Source organism: Hetaerina americana, unplaced genomic scaffold (assembly GCF_022747635.1).
Source record: "Hetaerina americana unplaced genomic scaffold, ioHetAmer1.1.p SCAF_5, whole genome shotgun sequence".
NCBI classification, from domain to species: Eukaryota; Metazoa; Arthropoda; class Insecta; order Odonata; family Calopterygidae; genus Hetaerina; species Hetaerina americana.
This window is the reverse complement of record NW_027287095.1, coordinates 206,682-230,214: the sequence shown is the minus strand read 5'-3', so window position 1 is coordinate 230,214 and position 23,533 is coordinate 206,682. Positions and strand designations below refer to the sequence as shown.

Below are 23,533 nucleotides of genomic sequence, written 5' to 3'. Positions count from 1 at the left end.
TACAATAAAAAATTAACTAAAAATATTTTATTTCACAATGTATATTATTGAAAGTCTATTCAATTCATTGAAATTGTAATCAAAATTATATTAGTGATATACCATGTAGCCACAAAGTTTCACCAATTAGGAGGCTTTTACGGTATTTCCAGTGAATAATGGATCTTTATTGGCCTCTTAACAATCTATGAAGTGTGATCAGTGGACCTGATTGTTTTTGAATGTTTTTAGATGGCTTAAGGCTACGGGAAACGATATAATCACTTCAGTGTTTGATAAAATTTATACTAATAAATGATGGTTCAGTTAGATGTATCATAGTCTGGCTAGTGAAGTCAACTGAAGTCAGGACACCAAAACCACTAGCCTAAACCAAGAAATGGAAATCTGGAAAAGATTACTTAAAAAGTTGCAAATCGATCTTGATTATGGGGATCTCCCAATGCTCACCCTACAGGGTACATCACTGAATACATCCTGATTCCTTGAAAAATGAGCTTCAAACCTCTCCTGCCGTGACCCCAAAAGGAACAAACAGACCATCCTAATAAACTAAATCAGAAATACAAATGAAATTACATCTGAGGCACCAGGGTGTGTTCAGGATCCCACTTCAGGAGCTTTGAAGTGCCAATGCACCAGATTGTCATTCTGCATCTGCAACTGATGTGAAGGTGCATGATTGTTACAGGGCCACTTCAGGAGAGAGTGCGTCAAGAACCTTTTGTACACCTCCCACACGCCCCTCCTAAACCTACCACTATTTGACACCAGAGCTAATGAGGTGGAAAAAACCCTTTACTTTCCCCACACTCACCCTCAATATCAGAGATGTGCAAAGGACTTTGCATTAATATCCATGAACAGCTTAAAACCCACCCACTTTCCTCAGCCATTAGGAGGAATGCTCCCCTTTGGGTGGCCTCCTCCTGCTTTCTACCCTTTGCTCCAACAACCATTGCTCACTTCCTTCCCCCACCCACATTCCCAGCCCTTCTCACCTCCCCGCCCTTACTTGAGTGTAGTATACGAGGTCTTTTCAAAAAGTATCGCGACATTTGTGCTTTTCCAACACTTTTATTTATTCAAGAATATCTATTTTGTCCCCTTCAAAGTAACCCCCATTAGATATTATACACTCGTGACAACATTTTTTCCAATCCTCGAAGCACTTCAAAGAATCATTTTTGTGACATTGTTCAGCTCCTCCTTCGATGCAGTCTTTATCTCGTCAATCGTAGCATAGCGTCGTCCTTTCATGGGCCTCTTCAGTTTTGGTAACAAGAAAAAGTCATTGAGGGCCAGATCTGGGGGGATACAGTGGCTGTGGCATCATTAGTGTGTTGTTTATGGCCAAAAATTTGCGCACAAGCAACGATGTGTGAGCAGGGGCGTTTTCATGGTGCAAAATCCAATATTTGTTCTTCCACAAATCCAGGCGTTTAATCCAGGGTTCTTAAACAAATCCAGGGGGGTATGAATTTCTCAGCGACCCCTGTCATGCCCAAATCATTGGTAAAAATCAAATGGCACGCGCCAATCCATATGTTTGGGTCCTCAGCAACTTCTCTAACAATGATTCGACGATTGTTCAATACTATTTTCTTCACTTTATCAATGTTTTCGTCTGTTGTTGACGTGCTCGGGCATCCGGCACGCTGTTCGTCATTCACATCTTCTCGGCGCTCTGAGAACATTTTGTACCACCGATAAACGTTGCTTCGGTCCAAGGTAGCTTCTCGATAAGCCACATTCAACATTCATGATGCGTCCACGCACTTAAATTTTGCATTTCACACAACATTTGATACAGATTCTTTGATCCATTTTTTGGACAGGCAAAAATTGAAGACAAGCCAAAACACTTCCAATCAAAACAGCTGTCAGCAATTAACTGAACATTCAAAATGGCCATTTCCGGCATTAGTGAGAGACATAAGTACCAACATAACGCCACAAAAAAATCAAAAATCAAATATACGTAACCCACAAAAATTCAAAATCCGCAATATTTTTTTGAACAGACCTCGTATATAGAAGGATGCCTGTAAGAGTTGTTAGTTAAAGATGACATTCAACATCAAAACCCTGGTCGTATCAAAATAAATTTTCCGTGGAATTACAAAGTTACCATTTTTTCATTTCCTATATTCCCATTCCTGGTTGTTTCATTCCATGAGCGAAGAAAAGGTAAACATAATCCACTATCCAAAACAATATATGCATAATTTTCTTTGAATTAACCTTGTACCCAATTTATTTTTTTTCAGCATGGAATGGCATTATCATATTTTACATTAATTTATTTGCAAACGCTGTTTCACAAAAGGAGTGTTTCCCCAAACAAGAAAGGTTGTGGAATGTGTTATGCTCGTTCCACTGTATGAAATAACTTACTAACTAATAAAATAACTCACCAATAATCTGTGCTCCCAAGGGTATGCCCTGGACTGAAGCCAAAGAGTTAACAGATGTGATGATTGGTGTATTTGACTGTGAGGCAGGAGTACTAGGGGCAGGTGTTGATGAAGGGAGAGGAGTTGAAGCTGATGTACTTGGTGGCGGGATGGTGATGGTATTGCTTCCTGCCCCTGAAGGTGACAAAATTAGGGGTCCCTGAGCTCCAGTGCCACCAGCCATTTGAAGTGAAGGAGGTAGTAGCTGGATGGCCTGCAAATTACCCAAATTTGGTACCTGTGCAGAAATGTAAAAGAGATATTATGTCCATTATGTGACACTGCATGCAATCCAAAATTCTTATGTATACAAGCTGGGGCCAATTTCTGAAAGCTACCAAACAATTTACAACTCCTTGTAGTTTACTCATACTTGATATTTCCATGAGTTACAGCACTTTTCAAGGCTCCTTTTCAGAGAATGCACACTCAAAAAATTTTCTCTTCACAATTGTTTTCCAAGGACTCTAAACTTAACTTGTGGTAAAAAGAGACATTTTAGGCACGATATGGTGGAATATCATGATCAATTAAAATAGCGATTTTCAATAGCAATTTTATTTTGTGGAAAATTGCTATTTTTAATTGATCTTAACTTGTAGTTTTAACACAGGGCAGTGAAACTTAGCACGTACACATTTTTAAGGATATGAAAACCATGTGTCACCCAGATGAACTTATCAGAAGACCAAACAAAAATAAGTTAAACTTTTCAAATATTCTGATTTTAGCAGCACTGCAAAGGTGATTTCTGCCAGTCTTACAGACAGTAGTTTTGTTTTCAACCAATCATGTTTCTTGTGCATAAATGCACAAGACTCATGATTGATGTTCACTTTACAAAATAATTCATGGCCAGGACATCTACTAACAAATTAAAGGATATAAGGAAGTTTTATAATGCCCATCAGGAATGCAAACCATATGATGTTCTTTTAATAGTTACCCATTAGTTAGACAAAAATATCTTTCATTCTTTCATCAATCCTTGAAAATTGGGCTATGCACAATTGAAAGAGGTCAAGACCAAATACACTATGAAAATAAACTAAGTTCAAAATAAAAGCTAATGATTATCACATGAAAATTCATTATTTGTTTGATATTATTATTAATGTGCCTAAAATGAATCAAAGTGAACAGTGAGCAGGTAAGGATTTCCCTTCATGTTATGCTTCAGTATGATGTTGTCTTCAGAGTTAAAGCACAAGAAAATCTTCGTAGAGAAAATTTTAAGATGACCAAAATACAAGCAAGAATTTAATCAGGATTTATTTACATTTTCATCATGTTGAAATAGAGAATTTATAGAGCCACTATAAAAAATAAAAACAAAAATTTGCAGTCATGAATGAAACCTGGGCAAAAATATGACTAAATTGTCTTGTCATCTCAATGGGGCAGTAAGATTTTATTCAGATATCAAGTTCAGAAGCATAAGAAACAAACATTCTGACATAAAAAGTTAAACATATTTGAGTACTATTTGGAGGTGAGGATATATTTAAAATGCATTAATTCAAGTTGCATTGTATAATAGATATGGTTGCCCTCAGACAGAGGTGAGGACTAGAACACTGACCATTCGAGTCAGCAACTGAATGCCTGACCCAGATGGCTTGCACCATTATATAGTTAGTAAATGGCTCATTTACATTTAACAGCACCTTTTTAAGCTTATTTGCCAGTATTTAAAGAAATATAAACCTGAATTTGAGAATGAATTCCAGAGGTAATAGTCAGAAGGTGAAGGTGAAAATTGACAAGTGATCCAATTCAATGAAACAGATAATGAACATTTACCTGAATGATGTTATTTCCAGCACGAACCGATGTCAATCCTCCGGCCTGGGATAAATTGGCAATGTTTGATACTGGTATAACCGTTACCTGCTGGCCCTGAGCCCCTGAAAAAGAGTACAACAATATCTTTAATGAACTATTTAGGCAAATGATATTAAAAATAATCTTGCCATTAATTTACTATTTTCACCATTCCTGTATACTTTATCTCATAATATAAACATGGATAACTAATAAAAGGTGCAATACGTGGAGTTGGAAAATGAATGGAGATAAATAGGATAAAAAATAAATTCCTATTTTTTCTCCACCCACTAATTAGCCTTTACCTAGTGATTCCTTGTACAATGTCCCTCCCAGCAGATGGGAGGTCCTGACCTCATATTGCTGCTGGCCTGGCATACAAGAAGGGATGAAATAATCACCGAAAAAATGACCACTGAGAAGCATCAGAACACCAGAACAGAAGCTCTAATTCATGGCCTGACCTAATATCCCACGCTCCATGTTACAACATTCTTATATTAGCCAAAGAATGCAATGGCCATAAGGGCATGGAGAAGGTGGCTTATAAAGAAAATATGATGGTTGGAATGGTGCATAGATAATGACTAGAAAAAGTGCTAAAGAATCATTTATATTAGAAATTGTTGGTGAAATTATCATGGTGACTCAGGGAGTAACATATTAAAAACCACACTGAACATTTAAGAGGCATAAAGCAGGACATAAAACAATCTAGGCCTTCAGCATTCCCTCGTGTTTCTCAAGAAATAGAAAAATTCATGTGGGCAATAAATTATCCACTACCATAACTAATATTATCATAAGTCTGTGATTTATAACAATCGCACGTATCTGCTCTCTGTTCCAAGTACAGTAAAACCTCTCTTAACGAGCATTTCTACATCACAACCATAAACCCAGATTTTGCCGCCTGTTATGATTGTTTACAAGAAATTTTGGTCATCATTTAAACAGTCAAGTAGTTCCTGGCTGATATCAAGACATATTTGCTGCTGTTCATCTCTTAACGCTCGTGGCACAAATTTGAACACGACATGCTGCATGCTTAAAATTTCGTTCAAAATGGTGAACCTTGATCCAACACTAATTTCAACTTCAGTGGCAATATCCCTGACAGTTAAACTATGGTTTGCACACACAGAATCATTCACATGGTTGACGTGAACTTTGTTGAAGTCGATTACCTTCCACTGCTCGGTTCTTCTTTGGTCGAGGTTTCTCCTGACTGGAATGGGTTACACTAACGAAAACACTGTGGCTGACTTACAGATTCATTATCAAATGCTTCTTGAATCGTTGCTTAAGTTTCAGGCGCACTTTTCCCAAGGTTAAACCAAAATTCAATGCATACTTGCTGCTTCTCTGACACCATCATTTTCACCAACACAATAATTTGTACAGCAAGTGTGTGTAAGCTCAGACAAGAATCGCTGTTGTGCAGAGACAAGTCAAGTTAAGGTTGCAGGCAAGGGGGTGTTTAACCTCTCACAGATGCTGCTAGAAGGCAAAACCTCACCGTTTGTGATCAGTCAAGCAGTTTACACGTAGGTAGACTAGTCTCATTTTTTTTTTGGAAAGACCCTCTGGCTTAGGTCAGGTAACATCTGATTGGGAGATCACACATACTGAATCTTCCTCCGTAAAAATCACTACAATTGCCTGAGAGAGTGTTTGGGGTCGTATAGCCAATGGCTTTCGTCTTCTTTAGGCTGATTTCAATAGCCTTTTAGATTAGTCAGTCACAATGCCCATTGGGTCAGCAATTTAACTCAACCTTCTCAAAAGCATCAATGCAGTACCAGTTGAAGCCATGCTCCACCACGATTAACTATCACGAATAGCCCAGCTGAACTCTTGTGCCCCTTAATCTATCCTTGCAATCACTTGGCCTGTCTTCCTGATGCACACTTAGTTCACTGGAGATGTGGTAAACAGTGCAGTTTATGAACCAAAATCATATATGCAGCACAAGTGGCAGGTAATTGAGATTCGAGAGTACCTTAAATAACACTGCCAGACTTATATAGGTCGGGAAATGGTATTTCCATTAATTCTGAGAAACAATATTATGTGAAAATAAGCATTTAATGCTGATTTTTCTGTAAAATCATGAGGTGTAGAAATTGCCAGTCATTCACTAGCAATTATTTAAATCATGTGACAACTTTTTAAAGATTAAATGGAAAGGATTATTGGGTTAAGGAAGTGATGAACAAAACACTAATGCATAAATCTACAAATATTGCATGAGTTTACCACTCAAAATAAGGCCATCATGGCCTTAAAAGTTATACGTAACTCATTATCCATAATTTACAATTCTCCACCAGTGCCTTCAACAAAAATGATCAATGCTGTAATGTATTCTTAATCTTACCTGCCAAAGTTATATGCTGAGCACCAATACTTATTCCTCCTGGAGAATCAGCACCTCCAGGAACTCCACTGGCAACCAAGCTGGGAGCAGACACGGTCTGAAAATATAATAGGTATGTTTCATTAATTTACTTATTTTTAAGAGCCGAAATTGATTTAATGTACCACACCAATAGGCTGAGAACAGGGATGCTTTGGTTCACAAATTAATCAGAACATAGCATTTCATTTCTTAGTCATCTGCCTTTGACAGATCAAATTTGAATTGATTTTTGATATTTTTTGTTTCACAATATTTCTTATAGAGCAAGAAATCCAAAATTTCGGCAGCACTCATTACATTTCTAATAAGCCACAGCCAAAATCATGTCTATTTAAATCATAGAAGATTGTTAACGGTAACTCTTCCATCACATAAGGAAACACATAATGGCATGATTGTACATGATAATACGAATCATAATCATCATGAAACAAGAGGTACACATGAAATGTTTAGTAAATTCCTTGAAAAAAAATTTCAACCTATAAATGGCAAAATCACAACAGGGGAACAATTGATGATAAAACTTAAATGAGATAGTGTTTTAAGTATAAGTATAGTCATTTCAAAGAAAACACAAGACAATTTTTGTCCATAATATCATTAATTTAGAATGAATCATCAGCAATGTATAACATACAATAGAAGTCTGAAACAACAAATACAACATGTAATGAGAACCCTGGTATAAAAGAGTAATTCCTAAACTACAATTTATTGCCCAAAGATTTACAAGTGAAAGAAATCAATAATACTGTAGCACGGCCTACGCATGGTACCCACATTGATTGTTCAATGTTTCAAGTAATTTAAAAGAAATCAACATCTGTGTAAACATGGAAATTATAAAATTGCAACTTCATTTTATGGCTGATTGCCCATTCCCGTAATGCCTTCTCAGTCAGTGGTGGGCCAAAATGCCTTTCAGCTGCTCTGTTTCCATTGTTCTAAAGTGTAATTAATGACTTCAAGTTTAAGGCAATACTGTGTGACTATCTCTTTAGATCCCATGAGGTTAACTTGAAGTGTCTATGTAACACTTATTTTCTGCGTTTAAAAGCAGGTATGCACCCTAAATAGAAAGAAACATATCAAGAACTGAAGGACACCATCATGCTCCTTAAGGTTGAGTGCCTGTAGACTCGAGAGTTTATTGAAAGAGATAAATTGCTTGAGCAGAGGGGCAACATCCACATTAGCCCAAAGCATTAAAGTTTCACAGCAGCACCATACATGAGATAAAACAAAACATGCTAAAATGTACATTATGATTTATTAGGGAATTTTTTTCTAAAGCTAAATATCTTCCTATTGGCTCAAAACAATGTTATTGCTGTAATTTGTAATAAAGACAACCATTTTCAAGACCTGACGAGGGAAAAAAATACACAATTGTAAGTATTTTTCCCGGTGAATTGGCTTGCAACTTATAGGACAAAGTCACATACGTGGTCTGCGCAATAAATGCATGAACTAGTACAATCTGGCAGCCATGATGATGCGGACTATAGCCCCGCCTGCTAGCGGCGATAATTGCCTGAGAGCCAATGAGCCATCCATGCTTGGCGGATTGTCGAGCTATGCGTATAATGCCAGTTATGTTAGTTTCTCTTGTCCTTGTTTTTACCGTTTGTCTAAAATGGAACTTGACGAAATCATAGGGCAACGAATCAGTATCAAGTTTTGTTGTGAAGCGCAGTAAAAGTTATCAAGAAATTACTGAAATGTTGACAGCTATTTACAGTGAAATGCTCTGAAGAAAACATGTTTTCAAGTGGATTGAGCATTTTAAAAATGGCTAGGGTAAATAATTTTAAATATGGCTATGGTATGATGCAAGGCCGGGATGACCTTAAACCAAATGTGATGAAAACAACATTGATTGTTTATCGATCGACAAAAACTGTCTGAATGATAGCTGACGAACTGAAAAGGAGAGGAAAATCAACAGTGCATACTATTTTAACTGAATATATGATGGATAGATCCTTCAACATGACAATGCACCAGCACATTCAGCATTGATTGCTTCCCTGTTTCTAGCAAAAAAATCAAGCACCATCTTTCTTCATCCTCCTCATTTGCCAGATCTCGCCCCCTGCGACTTATTCCTATTCCCAAATTGCAAAAATGTGATTAAGGGACGTCACTCGGAAGATGTGGGCACACACAATAAAGCAAAGTACGATGAGAAAACTAGAAAGCCTAACTGCCGAGGACTTCCAAGGGTGCTTTAAAGAGTGGAAAAGAATATGGAATAAGTGCATAGCAACGAATGGAGAGTACTTTGAGGGGGAAATAATCGATGTAGACTAAATTTTGCAAAATAAACGTTTTCATGGCCTCAGCTTGCATATTTATTGGAAAGAGTAGCACATATACCCTTGAGTCATACAATGCAGGCCTCAGAGTAGCACATATACCCTTGAGTCATACAATGCAGGCTTGTTTTACAGCACATTTTGGGGTAAAAAAAGTGTCTCTTATGGGTCAGGAAATACAGCACATTCATAATACACTTTCAGAGCTAAAAAGGACCTAACTCCACAATATCTTCCCCTTCTCCTGCACCCACAGCATTTCTCTGTTCTCCCATGAAGCAAATTCATACTAGGCAAAGTCATTTGATTGCCCTAACCCCCGAGTTTACACCCAATACGAATTTGTCATCACATTTTAAATTTTTTGACAGAATATTTACCCTTTAGCAACTGCTCCCATTTGGTATACTCCAACCTTCTGAAAATAATTACAGCTGATCCGAATCTGAAAGATCCCATCTAGCAAAGAGGAAACTAATACATCATCAGATGATTTTTTTCTAAGTATTTTATTCTAGCTAAGCCACTGTTCATTGAAAAACTGAGCAACCAATAACTGCTCAGTTCTTTCGACGACTCTGGATAAAATATCGTCTAGCTCAATCGATGAGCTGCAATTGTCCAACAAATTCTCTCATTTCCCTCAAATTTCAAATTCTCAAATTCCCTCATGAAGAAGGTCATATTAAAAAACTGGAAAAGGTGCAAAGAAAGGCTGCCCGATATGTACTGGGGAAGCATAGGAGGATGGAGAGTGTGTCTGACATGCTAGAAACGCTGGGCTGGGAACCTCTAGAATCTAGAAGAAAAGTAAGCAGACTTTGTGGAATGTTCTGAATTCTGAAGGGGGAGAAAGCTTGGGCAGATCTTAGGAAAGAGGCGGGGAACCCAAATTTTATAGGCAGAAATGATCACAAATTTAAGATAAAATGCCGGGCACAGAGAACAAATAAAAAAAAATTTTCTTTTCTAAATAGAACAATTGTTGAGTGGAACACCTTACCTGCAAAAATATTTGAGCCCTTTCCTAACAGAGTGTATACTTTTAAGAATAGATGTAAGGCATACATGTAATAATTTGATTGATGTGTGGTGTATTATATTATATGTAATAACTTAATTTTTTTTTAATTTATCTTTTTTTTTCTTGCTGATTAATGGTCTTTTGCAATTATTTGGGACTTGTGTGCCACCTGACAATGTCTATCAGCACATGTGTATTTTTAATAATAATAATAATAATAAATAGGAAATAGGAAATTGAACTATCATTAAGGAAACTACAGTACCTGAACAGTAACTCCAGGAGTTGTGACAGTTGAGGTACTCCACGTGCTCGAGGTGACATTGGATGAAGCTGGAGCGGAAGATGTGGACGAGCTGCAAGGCGGTGGAGCTGCTGATGAAGACGATGATGATGCAGAGACACTTTGTGGCTGCGATGTGGCATGCGACACAAGGGTGGCATGGTGATGCTGATGGTGGTGGTGATGGGGAAGTGTGTGGGCATGGGAGTGTGGCACCTGAGTATGGATCTGCTGCTGCGATTGGTGTTGGAGGGTGGGAGTGAGAGGAGCACCTGCGCCCAGGGGGGTCAGGGATGCTAGCTGCACCTGCTGTATCTGCCCCGATGGCGTGATGATCTGCGCCACCTGTTGAGGGGGCATCTGTAAGGAAATAAGGTGAAACTTTGGTTGAGCATAGACAATATGAAAATATTGGCATAACTGTTGATTTGTTTGGTCGCAAAACCAGCCACAGTCATTCTTTCCTGAATCAAAATAAGAACACCCGCACGTAGTTCATATGCTCCTTGAATTACTGTGTCACAATTGGGCATAAATTAATAATGCTTTTTGGCCGTAGCCAGCTCTTCAGCTATAAGAATCAACTGATTTAAAAGTCTATCAATTAATTATACAGTTTCATATATTAGGGATATATGCTATTGAATCCTCAATACTGTTCATCATACATTATATTTTTTGAAATTACTCATTTTTAAAATCTACCATTGTAAAATTGCAATTTATAATTTAACATTTTACAATGTATTTTTGTTATTGTTTTTTCAAAAGATTGATGGAATATGTTTTTTTATAATCAAGTACTCAACTCTTAATATCACACTCAAATATTATCATTCAGAGACAAGCAAGAATTAGGTATGTGTGCAGATCGAAGTCAAAATAGTCAATTCATCATATTTTTAAATAGAATATAATATTAAAATATTTATAAATCTTCAAAAAAGATGACCTTCAAAAATAGCATTCTTTTAAATTACTCATATTTCAACTATTACCTGGAATGAAGTGAGGGAAGATAACTTGGGTGGAAGTGTCAGATAAATGGGAAATCTCGTCAACCTATAATGTCAATTATCTAACATGAACATTCATTCACCAGAAAGATAAACTGTCAAGTATTGGCTGAAAGATGGCAATTGACAACTATAGATGTTGACATAAATGGTTTTCAGTTATGGCTGATGCACAAAGATTGTAAAAGAGTATGGAGAACAAATTTTTCCTGGCGTGACTACATCACAGCATGCAGGCTCGGTGGTGAGGGGTCTGACCTTCAACAAGTGCCAAGCGCCAAGATGGGTCCTTTTCCAATGACATCAAAAGCATAATATGAACCCCAACGTATTACGGGCAGAGGGATCACGAATATAAGATTAGAAAGATTGACTGCAATACTGACAGGTTTAAATGGTCATTTTTTCCAAGAACAATAAGAGACCAGAATGCTCGTAATTGAAATCCCCCAGGAGCCGGCTCGACATAATAAGTATTAACCTACAGGGTAGCGACTGCGCAAGGTTATACTTGTATATTAATGCATTTTTTTTTGCAGGTTCCCCCCACCTTTCCCCATCCATTTGAAAATCCCTAACCCCTTCATCCCTTACCCTTTCTTCCTTGTGCTGCACCCCCTGCCACACACCTTTTTGGTGGCTCGCAGGGTATTGATGTAGATGTAGATGAATGCTTGTCAAATGGATAGAACCATAAAAATAGGACAGTAGCGATACAACATGAGTGCTGCTTTATTATAAGACCTGAAAATTTATTTTTTAAATCTTTTGAGGACTGAACATAATATTTATAATGAAATATTTAGATTTTTTATGATGCATAACACCCTTGGGGTATTGTACATCATAAAAAATGCCAATGAAGTTATTGAAAAAAACTCCATGGGTTTTTATGAAAAAAGTGTCTAAACTTTTTCTAATCTGCATTAACCTTTGACGCACATAGCTTAGTGAGTGTTCATTGTATTTCTTACTACACCATAAGAATTTTATAGACATACTCATGCTCTCCACTTACTCCATTGTACATTTTTCTTCATGAACCTCAACTAGATTTTAATACAGTATATTTCAAAAACTGATTTAAGGCTGTAAACTTACTGGAGTGAGCTGGGGAATGACTTGGAGTGTCTGTCCAGGAGGAGGAAATTGTGTGGCTATCGCCTGCAGGGGAAAGTGGACTGTCTGATATACAGTTTGTCCATTGGGCATGGTGATTGGAACCTGGACAGGGATCATAGTAGTCGCTGCTGTAGGAGCAGCAGCCGCTGGTTGAAACTGAGGTGAGAACTGAAGAACTTGGGTAGGCATGCTACCACTTGTGGCTCCTCCTCCTCCTCCAGCTGCAGTACTAACGCCATTTGCGGTGCGAATACCCGACACATTCTGCCCTATAATCACACACAAAAATACAAAGTGTAACGACATGAATGCCTTAACTGTTGGAAAAAGAAGCACTTCATTTGGCCCTCCAGATATCAAATTATCTTGAATTGATCATACCCATTGTGAGATTGGGTAAAACTTAAACACTGCAGTTTCGATGAAAAAACTATATTTAAAAAATTTAAATTAAGGACAGCATAAAAATGGGGAGAACAAAATAACGCTATGAGAAATATGGAATTACAATAAATGATATGCCTTAAAATACATACATGTTTACACACCATACTAAATAACAGGTGTGAGAGATATTGGATTTTTTTAAACTAGTTGACTCATGATTCAAACATAAAATGAGCCTTGAATAAAAAATAATTGACAAATCGAACCATATAATTTATTCCTAACCCATTGATGTTCATCAGTCGTAATTATGAATTCAAAATACAGGCTTATAATCCAGTTCTTTAGATGTAAAGATGCGCAAGTCAAAGTGAAGAAGCCCCATGCGTCAGGCCTGTGTCACAAGGGTCAGGAGGCATCTTGTCCCCACCAGAAAGAACCATAGTCAATAGAAATTAAGGATAACATTTCTTTTTTTAACTAAATTTTTTGCATTACACATGTTCTCGCATTTCTCATAAAGAAAACAAAAGAAAAGTCTAAACAAGTAAAAGCTTTATTATTTATTACTATGAAGTCAAGTTAAATTTGTAATATTTCTTACATTTGATTTTTTATTGGCAAGTGTGTTGTTTTGGCAACAAAACATACTTTTCTCCGGTGAAAAAATATGGAATTTCCCAACAATATCATTTTAGTAACACTAAGAGGCTTAATTAATATAAGATACTTTAAAAATAAAATATTAAACATGATGGGCATCAAACAATAGCTCAAATGGTGGTAGGTGAATACACTAACATCAGGCCACACTTCACCCATTTGACATAATGCTAAAAAGAACCAAACTCATAGCATGTAATGAAGAATGTCAATCTAAAAATTATCAGTCCACCTCCATTTCATTGTATTTTATTTCACCTGATTATATAAGAACATGATGTTTTGATTACTGTGGTGTAATATTCCTTAAAAAGAAAGTATCTAGTGACTTCTTAGGAGTCTGCCTTTTGGTACCCCAGGGTGGAACTCTCACTCAATAAAGCAACCTTTAGGCTTGTGACCATATTTTATGAAATTAAAGAATAAAGTAAAACTGAAGAAACAGCACACCTTTCTCTTTTTTTTTGGTAGAAACATCCAAGTTTGCAATAATAATGCACTTAAATTGGTTGATTAAACATACCAGGAGTTCCACCAAGCACCCTCTGAACTTCTTGAATTTGTATGTGCTGGCTATGCACAAGTGTTGAGGGTGGCAGGACAGTGGCCTGTGTCCCTTGACCAGTTGCTGGGGAAGTACGTATCAACTGCCCAGATGGTGTGAGAAGAGCGGTACCCCCACCGGCCAATTGTACCGTAGTGGTGCCAGGAGGAGCAGTTGCTGTAGTGGGGGAGGTTCCAGGACCATTTCCTCCGAGTGCACCATTTCCAACGGTGGGGAGAGCAGGAAAGAACAGAGCCTCTTGCCCGTCAACTGTGACTGTCTGGACCATGTTATAAGACTGTGCCTAGTAAAAATGAATTGAATTGTCATCAGTGAAGTGCCAAATAGAAAGAACGTCTTCCATAATAGAATTTTGAAAAGGTTTTAGATCATCAGCATGAATGCAATAACTATCTACAAATTCGTCATTTTTTAAACAGAGGAATAACTTTCTCTTGAAACATCTCAAACGGTTCATCTCTCCTCATAGGCAAACTTTGGGAACCATACAATGCTGTCACACCAAAGTCTTTATTAATAATCTACTCTTAAGAACTTATTCAAGCCTTTTTTTTCACTTCACAATTGATTTCTCAGAATTCCCTTAATATTATGACCCTTTTAATCCAAAATATTGTTCAAAAATTAATTGAGCTGTTTTATCAGCTCTTAATTCATGCACCTTGTCTTTTAAATTTTGACTTCATCTCCATTACAGTAGTCATCCTGAAGGTTAGTTGGTGAAGGAAGTTTGCTTGCCCTAAACTAAAGATTTAAGAGTGTGAAATATATATACACATAAAGTGGAGGGGCTAGTTCCCTGGCCTTTTATTTTACTAATTCAGCATTAGTCCGAAAACAGCACATTTTGGCCTTTATATCGGACTATTAACAATGGTCACATTTACAAACACCCAAGCCCTAGGTGAAGGAAAACCCACCCAGGCGGGAATCAAACCCGCGACCCTTGGAATGACAGACAAGGATGTTACTCCGCCACCACCGGGGTCAGTGGTGCCATGCAGTTTCCAACAAAAGTCTAATTTCCACCAATTTTCAAATTTTAAACAAGATTACATAAATTGTGCACTTCAATCCTTAGTCTGAAATAATTGGGCCTAGACTGTGACTACACCATTTCTACATTGAACTATTTATGCAGCTTTTCTCTTAAGCAAGGTCATCAGATTAAAAACATAATAAAATTCCAATTATCGTCAAAGGAAATTGACAACAATTTACAAATCTCAATGGGAACTCAATACAGCATAACTTGTCAGACTAATGACTTTAATGTGTCAGAAAATAAGAACTTTGTCTACCAAATGCATTGTTATATGTTGAGATCCATAAATGCAATTAATGGGATCACAACTATGCACAAGTAAATTGCGTATACATACACACTGTAAAAAAAATTACACAATATTCATTCTAGCTTGAAGATGGTGTCATTTCCTAGGACAAATTTTCCTTGAATAAACCCAACCAGTGGGTCGCGGTAGTCCAGTGGGTAGAGCGTTGGACTGCTGACTGGAGGGTCCCGGGTTCGATTCCCGGGCAAGGCACTCTGGGCACCTGCAGCTCCACCCAAGCTAAAGTGATTTTTCGGGTACCAGGTCTTCCTGGGAAACCATAACCGGCTCAGGGAAAGGAACTGGCCCCCCTACCCTGATGTGTGAATTTCACAAGCCAAATAGGGCTTAGTACTGGGTGAACTCTACACCAGCACCAACTAAACTGACCTTCAGGTTGATTACTGTGTTCATGGTTTTTTAAACCCAACCAACATGGTTACATCTACCTACCCTAGACTGTCAGCGGTTACTCTAACAAATACAAAAACTAAAAATATTGAAATTTAGTGGAATTCTTTGACAAGATTTATAATTAATAATCACAGGAAACAAATGGAAATGCAATGGTTAGCAATAGAAAGTCAGTCCCTGACACATTGTCATTTGCCACTGGATGCCTATGAAGAAAAAGATTTTTTTAAGCTCACTTAAAAGTAAACACTCCATTCTCTCATAATGGAAGATGATCTCCTTCCCCATTGAGTTGAATTCATACATATATCATGCAACACATTCCCACAATCCAATTCTAAAAAAGTCACTGTCATGACATCTCCATCAGTTTCTTTGAATTTGTCAAAGGTAAAACCTAGTGTTTTGAAAGATGACTTTAACCTTGAGTACTGTGTAACCTTGTCTACCAGTGGCATTGTATGTAGGGTATTTCTCCATAATATCATGTTCCTATGAAGCCCCCGAACTGTTTAAGAGGACGTACAGTGGCTTAAGCACTGGGCCAGACATTGAAGGATTTGGGTACCAATCCTGGTCTAGATGAATGGTTTTTACACTTTGAAATTTCTTGCATTCCACTTCAATGTTTAATTATGTAGGAAATTACTTGATTGTGACTACTTAATCTGCCTTCATTTCCTTAGGCTCTTTTTCTATCTCACTATCTTGTACACCTGAACATAAAGCTTTTCCCAAGTGCAATTACCTTTAATGCCTGACATTTTCTCTACCAATAAATCTGAAAACTTTCCAATTTAAATTATCACAAGCTTCCTTTACAGTCCTACAGGCCAGTTTTTTATTTAATTCTTAGTTCATTCTTTCCTCAACCTCGTGCCCAAGACTTTTTATTTCCTTATCCTAAACATCATGTACATTCCTTTTTAAATCTATAGTTCGCAAATATATTCACAGATCATATAAGTTCTCTGAATGCCTTTCTTAAGATATTTTAGATTTGTGTTTTGAAGCATTGGATAGTATAATCGAAAGAATGTTGGTGAGGAACATTAATGGAAATTATGACTGTGTACTCGTAGATAAACTTGCATATCTTATACACAGAGAAAACAAAACATAACATTTAATAAATAAAAATTGGATCAGGGTGGCCAGCAATGAGATGGTGTCTGATAGGCTTACAAGGATGAAATTTCCTCTTTCAAGATTTCATGCTACCAATTTATTACCTTGTTCCCTTGATGCAATCCAAATGGATATGGAACTTTCATGAACAAATATCTCAAATATTTTCCTCTCTGGCATAGGTATTCACGGATAGATAATGAATTAAAGGAAATAATTTTAATGATTACCCTTAGAGCTTCTGACTTTTTCTAAGCATTTAGATGAATTGAACCTTATTGATACAAATCCTCATTGCACTTTTATATTGCAAGAGTTCATGAAATTAGTACTTGAACGATTATTGATGCAAGTGCATTAAGCCTTTGATTAGGAAAAACACAAAATTGTGATGAATCATCCAAATAAAATGCAAAAAAGAAAATACATAATCATTTTTCCTCACTCTGTCCATCATCAATTAAAGTAACAACACACAGTAAAATAAATTCTCTGCTCATGGCTGCTCTATTCCTGGCAATTTCCTGATATTTTCAATATTTTTCCCATTCCCAGTTATTTCCTGGCTTCCAAGGATGGCTAGCCACCCTACTGGATGCATACAATGTCCCATCTGGGATTCCACAAGTATCCAAACTTGGGACCTTCACTTCTTACTGACCTTGCTAAATAGTCGTATGCATTACAAATTTGAGTCCTATTGTATATCAAAAACATCAAATCATGTAGAATAGTAGATAATCTGAATAACTGGATGTTACTGCAAAGGGATATGAAAATCATGGTGCTAGTCAAAAGAAAATTGCCTATATTTACATTTGGTGAAATGCCTTTCCATTTCGTACTAGGGAAGTGCCTCAGTTAGACCTACGCTTAAAAGATCAACCTAGAAAGGATACACAGCACCAAGTTTTTAGGTTTGTCTATTAATGAGTCCTTAAACTGGGGGATCCATACCAATGGCCTATGTTCCACTTTGGCAAAAAGTGGATTTATTCTGCAAAATCTTAGAAACATTGTATACACTAAAAATGGCTTACTCTGGCAAATTTCAAACAAATGAGCTACGGAATTATTTCATGGGAAGCATCATCTGGCTTCCATAGAGTTTTATAATGCAAAAAAGATGTATTAGTTAAACAGAAATATAGTATACCCCCACCGAGCTTGCAAACCATATTTGAAAGAATTGAAAATTCAAACTTTGCCTTGTCTGTACCTTTATTACTTATACATGTATGTTAAGGATAATATGAAACAAAAAATCACCAATGCTCAAGTACATGGGCATAATACTCGACAGTGTGTTGATGTGCATTTGTTCAGTACTATTTTGCTATGAATAATAAGAGTCCCTTTCATGTGGCGATCAAAATTTGCAACTATCTGCCAACAGGCATAAAATCTGCTCCTTGTATGGGTACATTTAAGGAATATCTCAAGCATTATCTGATAGATAAAAGCTATTATACTGTGGCAGAGTGTCTGTAGTCTTCGGAACACAGAAGTAGTAGTAGTATTTAGGGAAGACGACCGACAGCTGAGGTAATTTGCGCCATAGGGGATGGACAGGAAAGGATGAAGGGTGGAGAGAAACCCGGCATCGGCATTAGCCTACTCTTTACGAAAGGTGCCATGGGGTCCGCAGTTTAACGTCCCATCCGACGGACGGTGTACTCACTCAAAGCGCCCTCCACAAAGCACCTCAAGTAGGGATTGAGATACCTCTGAAAAATAGTCAACACCACTGGGATTTGAACCCGAGCCCTCCAGAGGGGAAGCCAGTACAATAGCCCCCAAACCATCTCGATCCCCCTCGGAACACTGAAACAGATGATTGTTTGTTCTACGACTTGTCCTATATTTTACTTTGTTAATTCCTGGGACCAATAAATATTATTATCAATGAAAAATTTTAACATTAAATACATGTGCTAAGTGGAAGGTCATAATTTAAAGAAGTTATTCAAGTCATAAATCTGGAATTTCATTTGGTAATAGCATGACTTCTGCATTAACTTTGAGGCCATAACAATTCCAGACAAGTTTTTATTCCGTCTACTTCAAAATAAATACTTCAAATCAAATAGGATGGTTAAAATGCTATACTTCTATGCTAAAAAAACTGTATATTAATTTATTTTTTCAGATGCTATACCTAAAAAATATATTTAATCTCATTAAGAAAGTTTAAAGTAATTTCTCCAATGACAGTGTTACATGTAACACCCATATGCTGGGTGAAAATTTGTGCCATCAAGATCTAATGGCCATATTCATATTTACTTATTGGTTGAAATTTTAACTAACGGATTTTCTCTCTCTCTGTGATACAGCTAACATATGAGACAATTATTTATTAAGGCAAGTGTGAGCTCCTTAGAAATTCACTCTTTTAAATTGAATTTGCATACCTTACGATAATTACTGCAAGCATGCCTTGTAAACCTATTAGCATATTAGAAATTTGTTGGTTCTCAGTGTGACTGTGTTCTTCTTGCTGATATTGTTCGCAGATTTTTTTGCCTTGTAATTAATTATATGGCTGGGCGAACATTAAGACTAATAAATAAATAAAACAGCAATATACATAACAAACCAGTAATGCAGTTAATGTATACTGCACTATCATAAATAATTTAAAATCTATTTTTGCACCCTACTTCCCTTTCAATTCTCTCGTATTTAAAGTTTACTCGCAGTATCACTGTATTTCTTTCTGAATTAGCATACTGTTAAGGAGGTGGTGCCTCTTGATGATGATGCCTTAAATATATGAAATTCAATAATATATTCTAATAACTGGTATTCATCCATATGATGATGTTGAAACTAAGCGCTGGTTATCATAGCACCCTTCTCCTGCGAAACCTCTAAATCACGGAGGTGGATGGATGCATGGCACAAAACCACTGGCAGGAAAGAGAGATGTAAAAAGACAACGACGTATTGGGTGGGAATCGCTAGGGACTTTTCACACACAGGTTAGAAATGTTAAAGGAGCTCCTTAGGTGAAACGAAAGAACTACTTATGGGTTTGAAATAAAAGGTATTGTTGTATGGCGTTATATCCTGGTTACACACAAACGATAGACCAAATAAAAATAATACTAAGTAGATTCGAGAATTTAGATGCGTGTCACTACTTGATAAGATTAAAAATTACTCAACGACTCGCATTGAAGAGGTGCCTTCATGACTTTAACACTTAAAATATGTTCATGAACTACTACGATCACTTGGAGCATTAGAAATTAGAATAAATAAGTTACAAAACGTAATATAAATTGGGTGCATAGCCGCTTACATTCCAAACTCAACCATCAGTTTTTCTATCAAGCTATCAGTTTATTTTCAAACAACTGAACCGAAATTCTAAAACGGTGTAACATATTCCATAATAGAAACTTCTCTGGGATGGAAAACTACTCATGCTATGGCTACTTATGTACTTGGGATTTACTAAGCCACCCTAACAACATTTCTCGAAATTGAAGACCTCCTTGGAACTGGCATTTTTCACATATGATAACAACCATTATGTCCCTTATCCCTTAGCACAGATACATCACCGTCGAAAAAGAATTACCTGCAAGAATTGGCTTGGAACTCCTTGAACTGATACCATTGTCGGTGCACCAGAGGATGATACTAACGTCTTGACAGAACCCGCACCCCCACCAGGAACCACACCATTAGCTCCAGCAGAACCAACACCAACTACCATACCATGGGCATCAGAAGATGCCATGGTGGCAGGGAGAAAGTTAGGCAACGCTATCACTTGCTGCTGCTGTTGTTGCTGTAGCTGTTGCAATTGTTGTTGAAATTGATGCTGGTGCGCCGTGATGCTCTGAGGTTGCACAACTAGGTCTTGCTGCTGCTGGTGGGGATTTTGCTGATTCGCTTGTGGATGCTGCAAAATTTGAATGGTTCCGTTTCCACCTCCAAACAAAGAAGAAGCATTCAGAATACGGACTGTCTGTTGTTGTTGTTGCTGAAGTTGATGCTGTTGCTGCAAATGTTGTTGCTGAATTTGCTGCTGAATCTGTTGAAGAAGTTGTTGCTGTTGCAAATGCTGTTGTGTTTGTTGCTGTTGCTGCTGTTGTTGTTGTTGCTGCTGCTGCTGTAGCTGTTGCAACTGCGTCTGCTGCTGAAGTTGAGATTGTTGCTGCTGTAGTTGGGACTGCTGCTGCTGTTGCTGCTGTAGATGCTGCTGCTGTTGCTGCTGCTGAACTGGTGATAATTGTAGCTCTTGCTGCTGAGCTAAAAGATCTTCTTCCTCTTTTAACAATTGCTGCTGTGCAGCCGACCCTATCTTGCTACAAGTGGCTGCGAGAAGTGCTAGTGGAGAAGGCTGCGCCTCCTGTCAAATAGCAGTAAATACGGAAAAAAACAACACATGAATGGTAATAATCACCTCCTGTCAAATAGCAGTAAATACGGAAAAAAACAACACATGAATGGTAATAATCAAAGTCCAATAATATATTAATAGCTTTGTACCCACTGTGGTACACTAAGGTGAAAATATTGTCTTGTTCAGTAACTCCGCCAAGAACAACTCGCTTGTAAAGTTAAATAAGACAAAATGAAATTATCAGTGCAACGATACATCAATTCCATGAAAACCTTTGAATATTCATCACGATCAACATTCATAAGCAAATGAAATGAACTTCATATAATGTATTTGCCAAGAAAGATTTTCTTCTGTCCTCAAAATCATCTTAAACGTATTTATAGTAATCACAACAATACATAGAGATTAAGCACCTTCATTTTTGAAGTGCACGTGATAAAAGAAGACAAGCTGTGATATAACTACTTTACCTGGGCAGCGGACTGTTGTAAAATGTAGTCTTGTTTTACGTTCACGCCACTACAGGATGCGGATGACATGATCCATGTAGGGAAAACTCGGATCTTTCTCACGCACTGACGCTCTTTACATGGAGGCTTCACTCCAAGGAAATACCAGGCTTGTTACAAAATCCATAACTCTGAGCTTCAAATATTCTTTTTTGAACTCAAGCAAATACGCAGACAAAACAAATAAAACCATAATTTCAAAAACAATCCACACACGACCAAGCCAGATAGTTTCGAAAGTTAGTCAAATATTTAGGTGGTTCACAAGGGACTAATTTCTTTCGCGGATTGGAACTGTGGGCGGGAGAAAGCTATCTGGGGCGTGTACGTCGAGGGGGTACGCCTGTGACGCGGCAGTGTGGCGGGGCGCAGCCTTTGGCCACGGAAATAGCTGATTGGCAAGTATGCTTACAATGCCCCAACCCATGACTGGGCCGGATTTCGGTCTCCTCCTCCCCTTCCCATTCTCCTCCTACTTCACTCTCTCCTCCCCTTTTAAATCGGTCTTGCGGCAGCACCCAGCTGTTCGAGTCGATTTCCTCGGGAGGCCGGGTTTACCGATGCCCATACGTACAGGTATATCCCTCATTAGTTTGGCTAAAATGTGTCAATTGGGCCAAGGGCATCGCGCATATCAATGTTTTTTTAAAACTCAAAGATAATGCATGCGAATGCATATTCGTATGGAAATGCATATTATATGGAAAAAGAATATGTTCATCATTACGCACTTGCGAAATTGTGCTGGCGAGTACTAATTTTTTTAGCGACACGTTTTTTTTTCAGGTTAGTCTTTAGGTTCATTCGCGAACAATTCCTCGAGGAGCTGTTCTCGAGGGGGGGGGGGAATAACAAAGCCCAAGATGTCTCAAACCCGCGACCTTTGAATTAACTCCAGGGCGCATCACTCTTTCGGCTCACCCTGACGGCTGTCATAGTTATTTATTTGCTTGAAATATATCTTACGCAGTAAAGAGTTTAGGAGAAGCGGAATACAGTAGTCATACTGAAAATACAAAAATTAGAGCAAGTGGATTCCTTCACCTATCTTGGATGTACCATCATATGGGACGGAAGAAGCACTACAGACATCAAGCAAAGAATTACTCAAGCTATGAAAGCATTTACAATGAAAAGACAACTGCTGTGTTGAAAGAAGATAGGTCTACAGACGAGGAAACAATACGTGAAAACATTCACATGAAGCGTGGCACTCTATGGATCAGAAGCATGGACCATCGGAAAAGTAGACCAGAGAAAACTAGGAGCCGTCGAAATCTGTGCTGGAGGAGGATGCTTAAGATCAAATGTACGGATAAAATAATAGAGAAGTATACGGAGGAATAGACGAATAACGGACCTTACGGAACACTATACAGAAAAGAAGAACCAGATGGGAACCAGAAAATGGGATAAATACATGGGACAAATACAGAAGAAAGTACATTGCAAAAAATACCAGGAAGTAAGCTAATTAGCCTCAGATAGGGTAGGATGGAGGGCTACACTCAACCAATCTTAGGATTGAACGACCAATGATGATGATGTCTTATGCTTGTACAGACCCTTTTTCAACAAGAAGTGTATGGCATGCAACCATTTATCTACAAGCGATACATCAGAATAGACGACTTTTCCCCCAAGAGCGTTTTTGAGGAGCCAAAGCAATCGATAAAAATAAATAAATTTCGAAAATTAT

General features: G+C 37.6%; 1 protein-coding gene across 1 annotated transcript in view; it reads right to left on the bottom strand.

The window, feature by feature from the left end:
* The window catches only part of Spps (Sp1-like factor for pairing sensitive-silencing), a 38,406-nt gene extending 16,309 nt beyond the window's left edge, over window positions 1–22,097 (bottom strand). The window contains exons 1-8 of the mRNA XM_071592718.1: window positions 21,796–22,097; window positions 20,552–21,328; window positions 14,045–14,369; window positions 12,451–12,740; window positions 10,316–10,693; window positions 6,664–6,760; window positions 4,260–4,363; window positions 2,418–2,694 (exon numbers count right to left, since the gene is read on the bottom strand). Of these exons, the coding sequence (XP_071448819.1) occupies window positions 2,418–2,694; window positions 4,260–4,363; window positions 6,664–6,760; window positions 10,316–10,693; window positions 12,451–12,740; window positions 14,045–14,369; window positions 20,552–21,328; window positions 21,796–21,864 (2,317 nt within the window). The 5' untranslated portion in view covers window positions 21,865–22,097. The remainder of the gene's footprint in view (window positions 1–2,417; window positions 2,695–4,259; window positions 4,364–6,663; window positions 6,761–10,315; window positions 10,694–12,450; window positions 12,741–14,044; window positions 14,370–20,551; window positions 21,329–21,795) is intronic.
* Window positions 22,098–23,533: the final 1,436 nt, after the last annotated feature.